Raw genomic sequence first — 16,109 nt, 5'->3', positions numbered from 1 at the left:
AACAAACTATTACACTACACATATGAGACTTTAAATCAACATATTGTTGATTCAGTGTACAGATTTGACTGTTTTGTAAAGCATCGCGATAATTCTTTCTTTCTCTCAAAATCAGCACGTCATGGAAATAATCGTTGCAGTCCTGCATGTCGTGCAGATGCAGCAGGGAGTTACTGCTTAAACATATCTGCAGCAGTAACGCGGCACTCAAAAGTTAACAGTGGAAAGGGACTATTTTTGCATTAAATACTTTAACTTTTAAAACGTCTATCCGCCTAATTACAGTCCCATACACTGGCTTTTCAGCACAGACTTTTGGACTTGTCATGAAGTATCTTAGAGCCCAGTATTAGTTATTTCACTCCAACAAAGGGAGCTGAATGTTTCCTTTTCACCGCTGGCACAGAAAACGCGGAGGACGAAAATGAAGACGTGTGTCTTTAAAGGGTTAACGGGGGGAGGAGGCGCAGCAGCGGTCAGCTCGCCTGGGTGGAGTGAACTTTAGATATGTAGTACAACAAATTAGCCAGGAGGAGAGCGGTGTGGCAGAGTGAAAAACCCCTAAAAGACTAGATTACTCGCTTAAGAAAAAACCCATCCTGGCCGGTAAGAGACGCTCCAAACACTGAGCTGAGATGAGTGATGTGAGCGAAGAGTCGCTGCTGGATTATTTCTGCTCGGCCGGGGGCGACTCAGGCAGAGTCAAAAATGCAGATATACTGAAGACATTTAAGCCTTTTATTGGGCACAGTGACTTGCAGTTACGTGGTAAGTAACCAGAGGTTGTATCGTGGATTTAACTCCGTGGAAATATTAGGCGGAAAAAAAACCGGGCAGATGAAAGGAGATGAGGTCGTGCTGCATCATTAGAGCGGGATGGCAAAATACCAACTGACCTCGTGTTAGTATGACAGTCCTCATAGTAAGACTAACATTTATCTTTTGGTTTGTGTTTTAAACACGCAACATCCCCTTTGTCTGCTTTAACAAACGGCTTTGGGGTCGTTTTCATTGTTTTCAGTTGGAAAGGAGACATCTGGTTTACATTAAAAAGCCCCTCCAATGAATTTCAGCAGGAATTGTGTCATTTCCTCCCTCGCGCACGTTTCTAACTCAAACAGAGGACCCGAGCCACCCCATCAACAAAACATGTCACTATGCAGTGTCACAAGAAGGCCCCGTGGCTCCTCCTGAGAAATGAAAACGACCAGTGGTTATAACTAGTTATTACTTGGCTTTTAGGCACCATTTGAGCCCAGGATCAGTGTATTTGCCATAGAGATGGACTTTTTCTCCTGTTCTTCTCCACCCACCTACTCTACAGATGCTTATGCAATCATGTCCTGAGTCACTGCTGACACCACAATTCTTCTGTTATTGGGTTTCTGCAGAAAAAAAGTGTTTGGGAGTAAAGTTGTGTAACTCTATGTACTCATAGATATGCTTAGCTAAAACAACATTCTAACGTTCTGACAAAGAACCTTACTTTCATAGAAGATATCAGAACTATAGAGAGAAAGAGTAACATTTTAGCTACAAATTATTTGAAAAAGTTACACCTTTAAGCATTAAAATATACCTATGCCTTTGGCAGACAGAAGGTTTGCTTTAACTACCTTATTTGGTCTAGTATGGTGATAGCCTATATATAAAGATGGACATAACCAGCATGAAGTCATCCACTGTGTAGTGCAATCGTGTTATGAAGCCTCAAACCCTTTATTATACTTATTTTTTCCATGTCCTTAAGTGGCCATTAAAAATATGCTTCTGCATTAGCTTCCCTTTGTAGACCCTGTATCCATATCCATGTTTTGTAGACTGTGGGTTATGACTATAATCGGTCCATAATTTAATTGGTATATTGGTATAACTATTTTTATCAGCCATGGGTTACCTTCAACCAATGACATCAATGACCCATAGAGAGAATGAAGATGTAGTTGGAGCAGTTTTGAAAGGGTTGACTACACTCAGCATAGCTACGTAGTGAAAAATCAATAGATAATTACCTATGTAAAAACTATTTTACATAGAAGCACATTCATAAGCAGTCACTTTCAAAACCTTACAGGTTTTAAGCTTCGTGTTCGTTGACACGCCCAAAATACCCATAGCTTTGAACTTTTTGGCCAGCAGTTCCTCACAATGGCTTGATTAACATGCCATAGACTGTGTGGTAGCACTGGGCAGAGACAGATGATTGTCAGTCAACTCTAGCAGAAGGAAAAGAAAATGGAAAGATGGATTTTCCATCTTTCCATCTTTTTTTCAGATTTCTTATTTGTTAGATTCATATGGCTGCGTTATAGAAGATTTCACTCCCTGTACAGTGGTCATGAAGAGGAAAATTAGGTATAAATAACAATACCACTTTTGTTCAAGACTGTAAACATGTTTATTTCAGCAGTAAATTGTGGCATTTTAACATATGGGTCTCTGGAGAATGGCTTGCTAAAGCGGCCTCTGGAAGATCTCTTGGCAAATATGATTGGCTTAATTATTTTTAGACTACACACAAAAGTCACAGACAAAAGAAACAGAACTCTATGTAGGTGTGACTAACTGACATACATACCAGCAGGTATATAAAGCAACATCTCATACTGGTTTTGTGTGTTGTGCAAACAGATAAAGCAAAGATTTAACAGCTCAGGGAATTATGACCTAAACAATAACAGGCGTCTGTGTCATAGAGTGGCAGCACCCGAACTAAACGTGCACATCAAACTGGTTTGGTGACATAAACACAGTTAAAGGTGTCACTTGAAACCACTTGAAGTTAGTGGTTATATCAGACCACATGAAGCTGCAGCACATTAAGGTTTATGAATATATTTTCTCTTTTCTCTAACAGGAAGATTGTTTTTATTTTATCTTTTCAAAAGCTGTGCAGCACATCTCTTTTATGTAGGTGTGCCTGCTAAACTAACAGCTGAGAGTAAGAGCACGTCTCACGAAGGCAAACAATGAGCTTGTAATGCTGTATCTAGTCCCTGTTCAGCAGTGATTTTACTTTTGTGACTGCCTGGAAATGCAAACATATTTTAACCTTCTCAAATGATTATCCAGAGTGACCTTGTATTGCAGTTGCCAGCATGCACTGTCCAGATGCTGCATCAGCACTGCAGTTGTTGACAGAGGTTTAGAGAGCTGCTTTGATGCTCTACCATCTGACATCGCTGTCCAATTAGAAAAGTGCTTCCCACACATTTAGAGTCTGTCGCGGCATGCGGTTGCAGCTTTTCCTTGTGTAATTGTGGCGATAGTGTTTTAATCATAATTAAGTCCACATGCATGACTGGATGTAGACCTCTAATGGGGGCGTTTTTGTGTGTTTTTTTTAATCAGACAACAAATCTGGGGCATCTGGTAAAAGTGTAGCAGTGTTTGAGGGGAGGGGGGTACATGAAAGTGAGTTTGTGCGTGGGTTGCTTGTTTTTTGCAGACCTCTGGCTAACGAGTAACTAGCACATACACGATGTTACCCACTGTGCCATGCAAGGAATTCTTTTGTTTAGGCAGATGTAAGTGGCCGCTTCCTTTGGATTTCCTGTTGTTGCGAATGCGAACTTTGCGAACTGTCTCCCTACAAATGTTCTTTCCGTCCACACGAGGAAAAGGAAACGCTCCAATTGTCCCGAGCCGCATACTCATATAAACACCTTGGCGTGAATGGAATACCTACGTCGGCGAAGCCGTCCTGGCTGCCTGATGATTAGTGTCAGCTTTTAATCACACTTTCTGCACAAGCCTGATATCTGCTCACTGGTGTAAACAAAGGGCAGGAAGCTTTATCTGATCAGCTCGTCACTTTGTTTGGTTCTCGCAGGAAAGATTCACTGTAGGTTTTCAAGTGACTCGAGTTTTTGGCCTAAGGGATAAGTTAAATTCTGTTTACATATTTGGCTGGAGGGGAACGTATTTTCTCTTTCTTTAAACTGAAGATTGTGAACATCTGCTCTGCCAGTAGTGTTCTCATCCAAACCTCATTTGTCTTCTTACTTCAGATAAAGTAACAGAACCCAAAAGCTTTACTGGCAGACTTACAAACAACACATCTAATATAAACACTAGAAATATATTCAGCTCCGTTATTGTGCTGTTTAATAAATATTATCTATTGTGCATCTTTGGGTATCTTAAGGTCTATGTACGCAAAACACATTCTTCTCATTGTCTTACGTCCAGCATCCACATCACTACAGCTGTGTTTTGTGTCCTTTTTTTCATCCTTATTTGACTTTTTGAGTATCGGAAGCACTCATGTACCACTTAATGTTTTAAAAAAACATTAGGAACTATATTTAGTTTCCTGTTTTTGAACTTATTTCTTCTTTTGCAGCCAAATACCGAGAGGAATTCAAGCTAATCATTGACCGAATCGCTGTGGTGAAGTCTGAGAATGTAAGTAAACTACCCAAATATTTTTACCTTTTCTGGGAAAAGTTATGCTCTCATTGATTTTCCAGTCGTACGTCTTACACAGAGGCCATGCTGTGAAAGGCTCAGCGGAACCATCGTGACTGAACAAGGAGTTGTCCAATCTGTTCAATCTTTGTGTTTTGTAGAAACTGGTTTCCCCCAGGGGACACAGCTGCAGTTTGTGTTTCTAGACACTATTTCCATGAAGTGTTCTCATATGTAGACTAAAAATTCCTACAAGAATAAACAGAGTAAACTTATCTGAGTTATAGATTTGATGTTTCTTTCTTGAAGAAACAGTTTGAAATGAATAGCACGCTTATCTGTGTGACAAATGTGAAGATACAGAGGGAGGTCTGGACACTTATCTTAGCTCGCTGATCACTCTTTAAAAAGACGCACCTATCAGCAGCTTTAAAGTTCAGTAAATGACAAAATATCAAACCTGTGTAAATGCGCAAAAGAAGACGTTTAAAAACAAATTTTGGTGCTCTAACAGTTTCTTTTGGCAAAGGCAGTTGCAAAATGCAAATCCCTGTAAAACAGCAATTACATTTATGTTTATCAGATTTAAACAGACTAGATGTAAAAGGTTATTAAATGGCTTACTGTGGAGTTTCATGCCTTTTGATGGAGCACGGTTGTAATTTTTTGTAAAGAAACTAATTTAGTCCTGGGTTTAACTTTGTACTTAAAACGGCACTAGGTCTAATCTAGATGAGCCCTCCTCCTGCAGCTCCCCCAGTCTGTTCTAAACTACACAGATATTTATAGTACAGTACTGACCGGATCTGTTCTGAAAAAACAAAACAAAACAAAAAACAACAATCCAAAAAACGGTTTGACCAAAATCTTCACAACAGTTAAACTTTATAAATCCTGTGAAGTGCTGGCGTGTTGCATCCTCTCAGATCCCTTGAATCACAGCATGCTAAGAGACAGGGATGTGTCTCATAACTCCTGGTCCTATACATAACAGCCTCTGTGGGCCCCCTTCTTTTCTTGATCCATATTTCTCACACATCTTCTGATAAAAAAATTTTAAACAAAGAATAAGCCAACAACTGTGCACAACAATGTGTAGTGGTCCTAAAGATAGCCAGTAATCAAATGTTTGTATATTTATTTTAATAAAATTTATAATAAGTCTATAAATCTATATCATTCAGTCCTCATTTCTCACTGTAGTATAGAATCACTAATTGTTAAATGAATTTTGCTTTGAGAGGTCAAAAAGTGACCACCTAGGCCACCGTGATTGTAGAAAATGTGCATATCTTGATAATATCTTTAGAATTTAAAGTAATGAATGAAACTGTAAAGCTAAAATTGCAGTACCTTGATAAAGTATTAATAATAATAGTAGGTTGAAATGCAAAGTTAGGTTTATGATTTCCTGTTTGTGCTCCTTTTATGTTAATTAAGTACCCAGCAAACATTTTTTAATTAATTCAGAAGCATTGTCATCGTGGCATTTTAAAATCCTGTTTCATCAGCCTGGCTGGTTTCCTCAGAAGGCCTTCTTTACCTCACAGCACAGCTGTTAAAAACAAGCACGATCTGATATCCTTGTGTTGGTGTTGTTCCCAGATCATCATACTAAATGTTGTTCCAGGATCAACATTGCAAGTGACCAATCAGAATGTTGTGATGTCATACTTTTGCGACTTCGGGAAAAACCGGCGTAAAATAAAAAACTGTACTTAAGCTACGAGAAACCGCCTTTGTCCGCCGATCAACGGACCCTAACCCTGACCCTAACTCCTAACCCTAACCCTTTAATAAACACTAAGCAGAATTGATATTGTCCGTGCAACACTGGAATTTCATAAATGCACGAATGGGTTGGTGCGCAAAAGAATAACGTCACAAAAATGTGATTGGTCACTTGCAATGTTGAACCTGGAACAACATTTTCATGATGATCTGGGAACAACACCAACACGAGGATATCAGATCATCCTAAAAACAATGGGTCCAACACACGATAAAGGCTAATGCTGCCTTATGTTAGCACTGCTAAGCTTTCTGGTGCTATTGCTAATTGCTATTGATATATGAGTAACTTTTAGTTGCCACTGAACAAGCATATTTTGTGTCAACATCATTTGTTGATGGACTTGTTGCTCTCAGTGGCTTTCTGAAATTAAGTGCCATGCATTTCATGATGGTAATTTGTGCTGGTGATTTTACCCCCACTACAACGGCCTGCTAAGAGATTATTATGGACTTTTCGTCTAATGATGCCAGCTGTAGATAGATGTGAGATTACTATTGATTTTCCCATCAGAATCTTGGCATCATATTCTTTACTAACCTACATAATATATGATCCAATCTGCAGACTTTACAGTGCTTAGATTCATGTAACCTGGACAAAGTTTTTTTAGTTGATGCTACAAAAAATTCTTTAATATTCCAACAGGATTTATTTAAATAGTAAGGCTGTAGCTAAGGATTGTTGTAAATCAATCTGCTTCAGCAGTAAACAGTGTCTGGGGTTAGTATCTTTAAGTGTTTATCTTCTAGCTGCCCAACAGTCCAAAATCCAACGATTTTCAATACTGACAGAGAACAGCAGCAAATCCTCACACTGAGGAATTAGATTAGATCAGTTAATCAAGCAGCTGAATGATCACCTCAGCTGTAATTCAAAGAAGCTAACTCAGCTTTTGAGGTTTAATAATTGGGTTCAAAGGGCATTAAAGATGTGAGGTCCAGCAAAATGATTAAAGACGTACTGATGAGTGTGATTAACACACAAATTACTTTAATGTATCTAATGGTTCTTAGTTAGAAGCTACAGCAAGTGCTTCTAAAATTCACCTGACTGTGTGGTATTACTGTTTCCTGCTTTATTTAACATGGATGTTGTACTGTTTCACTGTCTTTTACAGGGTGAGAAATATCTTATCCTCAAGAAGAAATACAGGAACTTGGTGCAAGAGCGAGAGGCCAAGCATCTTAGGCCAGATGGAGACCGACAGAGACATCTGAGTCCGGCGAGAACGACAGCCTCAGTGCAGTGGGAAGTGACAGACGCCCCGACATCTACTCATCATAAGAAGGAGGAACAAGATGTGCCAATGTCATGTGGAGAGTCTGACGCCACAGCGGAGGTGAATTTGAAATCAGCTCACTATTCTTTACTCATTGTGAAAGCCAGAAAAACTGTGGGACAGACAGGGCGTGGTTAAGCTACAACACTGGGTGCTAAAGTGTAAATCGCCAAATGTATTTCTCGCCTCAGTACTCTGTGGCTACTCTTTATGTTAGTGACACACTTATTTCTAAACAAGGGCGTTGCTGTTCGAGTGCTTCGGGTTTTTTCCCCCCTCTAATCTTAGCAAGTGTCAGCATTCACTGACAGAGCCGCTGTGTGAGAGAATAAAAAGCTGTTTTGTTTTGGCAAATCTAAGAATAAACAATGTCCAAGGCCTTCTGTCTTTGCATAAAGGGCATCGTTGTTTAATACATACAAGCAACTGTCAACAAACATTATACTCCATAACCTCATAGTCATCATCCAACCATATTGTTCATGCAGTAAAATTACATTTATGCTATGCTGCTTTTAGTATTTGCACACATGACTGAAGTAAACATTATCTGCCCACACCAGATGGTGAAGGACGCTAAAATGCAAGCAAAATGCTAATTCTGGCTGTTAACCAACACTCGACACGGCTGAATGTTTGGCCTGTAAACACTCAGCTCACAAATTAGGATCACTCAACGTTTATCAGACACTATATCTGTGCTCCTGTAGGACCAGCGAAAAGGTGCAGATCCTGTGCACCACTTTCCACGGCCACCTCCTGCCATCCAGATCCATGAAGCCCCAGAGCAAAGCAAAGCAGAGGATGAGCTGGACAGAGATTCTGGGTCAAAGGTGACAGTTTGTTTAACTTAGAGGCACTGTTTGTTCTGGTATTTCCTGGCACAGAATAGTACCATCGGTGCCTTTCACACACCTGCAAAATGCACACCCACTCACTAGCAGAGACGTGTGTGCTGGACGATCACGTTTCCAGGAAAACTGAGATGCAGTGTAAAAAGAAAATTTTAAAAAATGCCAGAAACTCATTTTAAAAAGCCGGGCATGTTTACAAGTCTGCATTTCTTTTAAAAAAACACCTTGTAAGATCGCTTCAGTTGTAATATCAAAAGTTGCCAGTTTATGGTTAATATTGAACCTGTGCTATGTAAACAACACATGCAGGAATCCAGACTGTAAGAGAATTGCTGGCAGTGAAGAATTTAAACTAGAAAATGAAAAGGTTATTTTGTGATCATTTGAATTTTATAACAAGAATTTTAATCCAGGTAGAAACCAGAGTCTTTAATTCTGTGAAAAAGAGTTTAGACTGGCACTAATACTGCTGGAGAGGCTTATGTCTGTGCATTAGTTGTTATCAACAGTTTTAGGTATCTGGTTAATTGTAAACCCTTTGTATCTGAAGATCTTAAAATAAATGTAACGTCCTTTTGATAAAAGCTGCAGGCGTTTCAGAAGGACATTCACTGCAGGTTCATTCTCAACATTTAGCTTCTTTCACTGTACTTTGTCAGAGGAAGGGAAAGACTACAGGGGAAATGGGGAACACTGACTCCTTTCACCCACCAGGTGGTGCCAAGTAAATTAACTAGATTTGTAACCACATGTTAAATGTGAGAGGGAGGAGAACCAGTCGGGGGAGAATCTGCATTTAAACTAAGCCCTCTTATCATGGTAAGCAGCAACATGTCGAAGCTCATTAGAAAGATAATATTCATGTGTCCATTAAAGACATGGGGATTCATCCCAGGGACTTTCCTCGATGACCTGCACGACACGTAGATGAAATGTGTTGATGTGCGAGTGTGTTAATGTAGGATTTGAAGCAGATTAGGTGTGTTTATTTAAGGTGTCTTGATGCATGCTCACTCATCCAGGTAATCCAGGTAAGGAAATCCTAGAAAGTTGATGCTGGACGCTCCGTCTAGACAAATAGAATGAGCCTTATGGAGTTTATTTATGGTGGTAGCCACTACAACCTTTGATATAAGTACACCTATTAAAGTGTTGACAGTTGTTTCATGTTACAGAGACCATCTGCCAACTGTGATATTTGGTTCTTGGATTAGAAAAGAAAAAGATATTTCGATTATCACAGTTCCCAGAAGTATTTGGGAGGAAACCATCATCGCTTTGTTGTCTTATCCACTAAAAGAATTAACAACATGGTGTTGCACCACAAAGTTGCTGGGTGTAAAGTTGAACCCACTGATGTCCAATCTGATTTTCTTCCCACAGACATTACCCAAATGTCTGTGCTACCTTATAATCTTCTCAGACCTGTCGAAATTTGGCCCGCTACTCGAGAAGCGCTAAGGCAGGAGTGGCTCCACATCAAGAGGTTTTAGTGTGTCATGTGGTTCTCCATAGGGCAGATCTGCTAAACTCATGTTGGTCACAACGGATTACAATTAGAGCTGAACTGAAAAAGCTGATTTATCAGTGTTGGCATGTGCGTTGGAGAGTTAAATAAAAATAAATTGATAAAGTTATTTAGAAATGGTTCTTTCCATTAGTTCATTCTTCAGAGAGTACCGAAACTGTTAGTCACACTATGAATGGTATGGTCATTGTACGACAATGATCCAGACTGACATACCTGTAAACCCATATTCATAAATTGCACTGCAGCCCTGAGCTTTTCTAGATGCCACCTGACTGAGGTATGCAAATGTTGAAGCAGTCACATTTGATATTAGCTTCTCTTTAACCCATCAGTTCTCTGGTACAAAATCTGTGAGATGCCAAGTTGCTGGTAATAATGTGTCAATGCACCTCCCTCATCTAAACTTAAAGGATTATTTTCTAGTAGTGCAAATGTGTGTGAAGACATTCCCTGCTGTGTGGTTCATGTGAGAAAGAACAGTTGTGGAAAATGTTGATTCTCCAGAAATAGTCAAAATTGAATGTGAAGCAGCTTACATCTATCAGAACAATTGGCACAAACGTTTGGATTGAAATTAATAAAATATAATTTCTAAAAAGAAATATATTTTTAGATTTAGACATGAATGTAGTCTTGAAACCATTCCTGATGCGTATGTTCAGCACTGTAAACCTAACGTTAGAACTTTAAAAATAATAATTGTAAGTCTTTTAAGTTTATGAACTTAAAAGTTGAAGCTTATCAGAACATTATCAGAACAACAATATTTTGACTACATTTGACATGCATATTCTGACAAAAGTTTTAAAAAAATTTATAATAATTAAATTTAGAAATATTTAGTAAGTAGAACTTAATCAGTGATCAATGGGCCTTGATCAATGGGCCTTGATCAGTAGTTGTTGATCAATGGTCATGAGAATTTGCATATTAATGATGAAGGAACTGACTCACAAGCCATTGTTCATTCAGTGGTGCTAGGTGCTAGTTTCAGTCAAGTTTTAGTTTTTGTGCAATGTGCTGTTTATAAGATTGGGGAAACCTGCAGTCAGCTGAGACTAAAGAAGTCATTTTGATGAGTGACGAAATGTTTCTCACACCGAAAACGCTATGTCCAGATAAACAGAATCAACCTTTTGGGAACTAGAACTTTCATTTATGTCTCCCATGTGAATAAGTTGACAAAACTTAAAAGGAAGTAAAACAGAGTCACTTTTTAGGTTTACCAAAACTCTGTTTGAACTCCTTTGAAGGTTGGACCTCTGAGTACACATGCATTGGGGGAAAAAAAGTGCAATACAGCAGAACTACTTAGTCAGTTTAAAATTAATTGAACTATGAAGAAGTGATAATTGTGGCTCTTCTCCATACAGTGCTATTTGTTCAAGTTCCTCCATACTAGTGTAAGAGATACCTGTATGGAGGTATCTTGGGGTATCCAAGAGATACCCCAAATTTTACCTGCCAGCATGTTTGCTACAGTGAGAACACATTTAGTGGCGTGGCTAGCATATTTGGTTTGTAGAAATATTAGACATTGTTGAAAAAGAAAAAAACAAGAACTCTCACTTTCAAAAGGTTGAGGTGCAGCAACATCTTCCTCCCAAAAAGCTCAGCCATTTCCACATGGTCATATCGCTAAAGGTTAATTTGTCTTTTTTTTTTTTTTTTTTTTTTTAAACAGCTCATGTCACTTACCTAACAAATACTCCTGCCCTTTTTTATCAATTCTGAAATCTTTATGAATTCATCCCCTTAAATTTTAAACTTTGTCATAATGTTTCAGCAGTTTGTCTCAGCTGCCGCAGCAAACTCAGTCAGCTAACTTAGTGAAGTGGCTAGGTTAGCTTATTAGCTGTTAGCTAGCTGCCACGGCAAAGAATAGATTTGTGGCATTTCACTAAAATGCTTTAGAAAAGAGAGAAATCTAAAGAAAATTCAAGTACTTACTGTGATACAAACAATGCTGTTAAAGGTGAACAATGACTAATACAGAGCCACTTACAGCCAGTGTTTCATGATTTTCAATGAGTCTTTCAATCAAACAACTGCAGACAAGTGGATAGACCCCTATATTTGACAGGAAATGACCCCAAGTCTATTTTAGAAATGAAAAATCTAAATAAAAAGGTCTGTTGACTGTTTTTAAAGCTTGCAGATAAATGTCTCAATAAATTCATTGTAGTAAATTTATTATTTTTAAGTCAAATTGTTTTTTGATGAAAATGTCTATGAAATAATATTTAAAAAAAAAGAAATAAAAGCAAAAAAATATAAAAATTGTTAAACTTTGTGTATAATGTTAGTGCAACAACCTGTGAGCACAAAACACAAGGACATTCTAAATCAATCTAAATCAACCCAGCTGATATACCGACTAAACATGTATGTTTGGGATCAAATTAACCCCAGGAGTCAGATGTCTGCCATATAATTTAAATAAATTAGTCAAACTAAATTATATTTTTTTAAGTAGCAGGTATCTAATATCCAAAATAGTTGAAGTTAATTCAAAATAATAAGTTGAATTAACTCAAATGAAAGAAAGTTAGATGAATTAAGCTTTTTGAGGTACTTGAACTGTTTCTAAAAAATGCATTTACATTACTTAATTTATTTAAGTACTTTCAGCATTTGGGTTTACAGTGAGATTATAAAAGTTGATGAGCTTTAAAAGCCTTGCAAGCCCGTTCATCCATCCATCCACTACACTAGTCATCTGGCTGGTGTAGTGGCTTTGCCATGATTGGTTCCTCACCCTGTTTTTAAGCGAAAGCCCGGACACTCTTCGAAGGAAGCTCATTTTTTCTGCTTGCATATTATTTGGGTCACTACCCTCAGCTTGTGGCAATAGGTGAGGGTAAGAATGTAGACCGGCTGGTAAATTAGCAGCTTTGCTTTCACACTCCAGCTAATTTTGGTAATCAGTTGGCTTTTTCCTCTTACTCCCATGATGAGGTTAACATTTGTGGAGGCACATTTGTTTTAAGTGAAATATCTTTACTCAACTATGTGAAGATATTTATGTAACAATAACTTCAGGAATTCTTTGAAGAATACTGATATGCTAAGATGAAGAACTAACAATTACCTGCTAAACATACCACTGTAACCATGTAATAATGGGAAGTTTTAGCTCAAAGCATTTCTGTCTTTAAGTACATCCTCAGTGTCTGTTGACTCAGTGGCCTGTTTAACTGTGGCACTTCAATAAATATTTAGATTTTGGACAAATGGTCACTTTTAGAGATGCTACCTGGACCGCTTGAGAATAATTTTAAAGGCGAGATGAAAATTCAAACAGAAACCATCATTTTGACAGTGAAAATAATGCGTTAACACCTTAAAACAGTGCTGAAATGGTCTTTGCTGAAACTGAGATTCTTTCATCCTCTTCTGTCTTTCCCTTGAATACACACCCAACAATGGTATTTTGTTTTCTCTGCCTGTTATTACTGGTCGCCAGCAAAAATAGGTAAAAACGCATGTGTGCCAGAGTGGAGTAGGCTGGATAAATATCATCCACTTTTCGTGTTCGGCAGAGTGACATGTGCAGTTTGTGCCACAGACATGAAAGGGCCGAGTGTTCTAACATGATGTCTCTGTGTGAGCTGAGAACAATTTGCAATTCTCTCACACATAAATCAACCACTATGACACTTTTATACACCGCTTTCATTATTTAAGAAGTTTTCTTCTTGACCTCTTTACACTAAAATGGTGACAAAAACATATGGCCTGACTGCAGGCGAGTTGTTTTTTGGGTTAATTGTTAATTGGATTGTTATTCATTACCCCTTATGTGTGAATGCGTCACCTCTGTCTCGCTGTCTCATTACCTATCTATCTGTCTCACACCCTTTGGTCACATCTCGCCGGCTGGAAAACATCACAGCAGTGTGACCAGTGTGTGAAAAAGTGTGTGTCCTGTGATCTCAGATCATGTTGTGGGAGTGTTATGACTGAAACAGTAGTTAACTTTTATCAGAGCTCAGCTTTTTGTCACCTCTGAGTAACACTCTTCTGACTTTGTGTTTCAGTCTGAGTCGGAGCAAGACGAGGAGGGTACAGGCAGTATGGGCTCTGCTTCTGTCGCTGTAAGTGCTTCTAGCTCTTTTTTCTATTGCTTTATTATTAATGAAGAAATATAAGTGAAGCATTTCAGGAGTAGAGCCGCTGAAGTTTCCTTTTTGTCTCATTAACATGTGTCAATCATGGATTTGGTCTTGTAAATACACATTCACTCTCCCTGTGGTTTCACTAAACCAACAGCAGACGTTAAAATCCAAACTGTTGAAACCAGCGTCATCATGGGCGTCTCCCACAATGCGTCAGCTGGCTGTGACTCAGTAGCATGTAGGAAATGGATTAGAGGTTTGTGACCTCAGCACTATCAAAAGAGCCCATAACAGGATGTGTGTGTTTGTGTGTGTGTGTCCTAGCTGGATCCTTTAGAGAAGGAGTGGATCTATTCTGCTGCCGGTGCTCGAGTCCCTGACCTCTCTCAGCTGCTCAGACAGGACCGCGCACTGGCAAACAAGAAGGTAGTGCTGCCCTCTGCCTCAGTGCTTAAAGGATAAATCCAGTTTACTATTATCACTGGATTTGATGGGGCAAAAAACACAAGTAACCAAACAATCAGAAAGTTTCACTTTAACACATAACTCATTTTCCAGACTTATTTAGAAAAGGGGAAAAATGGTAAAACTATTATTGAAAACTGTTTTGGAATTGGGTAACGCTGGTGAAGGACAGATATAATATAACAAAGTGGGCACAAGGTCAATTTTAATGAGGCCTCGCTAGACTGTCAACTTGTTAAGAAGGTATTCCATGAAGAAACCCATGAAAAAAAGGTCTCTGATAAATTAATAATACTTCTCACAATCAAAAGTATAAACAAAGATACGAATGTTAATTAACCTGCTAAATTACGACAGGTGAAGTAATAAAATGTATCTTCTCACAATGCAACATGGAAAGAAGATCCGTTTCACATGGAAATCTTGGAATATGGTGGTAATTGTAGATGTTACCTAAGCCACATGCCACACAACTAACTATCGATACAAACCAAGTGCGCCACGAAGGTATGATGCATCCCATCACACCCTAAAAACGTGACAGATTATGCTAGAACTTCTGTATTATGTAATCTTTTACATCTATATTTAGTGTCGACATTTGTCAAAAAGGGTACAAGAGATGTAATAAACTTAAATGATTTGTTCTTACTGAAGCAGATAACACTGATTACTCATTATTAAACTATAATTAAAATAAATATTAGGCTTAGCGGTGGGTCAGTGAACACCTGTTGATCTTTGCTGAGGTTGCTGGCTGTTGCTACGTAAAATCAGTTGCAAAGAGGTATACGGTGCTGCAAAGTTGTGCTTTTGAAAAAGTGCAGCAGGGCAGAATTTATACTCTGAAGGGACAATTCAGTTGGTAGTTGTTGGGCTTATGCAAAGAAGCAGTCTGATAGTGACCAAAGCAAACACAAGAAGGTTTTTGGTGATATGCTCAGCCAGCAACTACTCACCAACCAGTCGGGTGGAATACACATTTTTCCCTCGTGATCGGACATTGCCAGGGGTTTACCAAATGATCTCTAGCCCTGTGCGACTGAAGTGTTACATTAAAATTGTAGTTTTCAGGAGTTTTCACCTTGCAGGTATTACTTTATAGCAGCATCACCTGACAGACTTTAGCGGTACTTAAAGAGTCTCCTGACATAGCATCACAATCCACACCCTGACCTCCTGATTCATGTTCCAACTAACGGTTGGTCATCACAGTGCAAGAGCTTTAGAGGAAATTTGTCTCCCCTTTGGTACTTAGAGAATAAATACATAACCTTCAAACATTAGAATGCCTTCTTTACACAGTCTATTTATTTATCTATTTATTTATTATGTTTACTGTAACAATTAGTCACACAGCATTAATACAGACAACAGCATCAGGGTTTTTTAAAAAACTACTCTTGGTCTCGTCTTTTTAATCCTCACAGTCCACACCTGCTGGAAAATTACAGCAGTGAGCAAGAGGGGCTTTAAAACTCTGCTGGTTCTGTAGTTCCAGGAAGTACTTGAGTAAGGATAAAATCTGATTGCTTCCTTGCTTGTGTTTCTGTCCCTGTCAGAATTCAATGGTTATTCTAGTATTAAAGACGTAAATAAATGATGACTGAAAAAAAGATGAGTAAACAAAAAGAAAACATATCTAACCGTTTCAAAT

At 38.5% G+C, this 16,109-nt stretch overlaps 1 protein-coding gene across 1 annotated transcript in view; it reads left to right on the top strand.

Moving 5' to 3' along the window:
* Positions 1 to 459: 459 nt before the first annotated feature.
* The window catches only part of LOC146494256 (uncharacterized), a 24,968-nt gene continuing 9,318 nt past the window's right edge, over positions 460 to 16,109 (top strand). Inside the window, exons 1-6 of the mRNA XM_085145873.1 lie at positions 460 to 768; positions 4,346 to 4,407; positions 7,323 to 7,544; positions 8,195 to 8,317; positions 13,910 to 13,966; positions 14,312 to 14,413. Of these exons, the coding sequence (XP_085001999.1) occupies positions 636 to 768; positions 4,346 to 4,407; positions 7,323 to 7,544; positions 8,195 to 8,317; positions 13,910 to 13,966; positions 14,312 to 14,413 (699 nt within the window). The 5' untranslated portion in view covers positions 460 to 635. The remainder of the gene's footprint in view (positions 769 to 4,345; positions 4,408 to 7,322; positions 7,545 to 8,194; positions 8,318 to 13,909; positions 13,967 to 14,311; positions 14,414 to 16,109) is intronic.

This window comes from Neolamprologus multifasciatus, chromosome 20, assembly GCF_963576455.1.
Source record: "Neolamprologus multifasciatus chromosome 20, fNeoMul1.2, whole genome shotgun sequence".
Taxonomy (NCBI): domain Eukaryota; kingdom Metazoa; phylum Chordata; class Actinopteri; order Cichliformes; family Cichlidae; genus Neolamprologus; species Neolamprologus multifasciatus.
The sequence above is the reverse complement of the archived record's forward strand: the minus strand, read 5'-3'. Positions and strand labels throughout refer to the sequence as shown.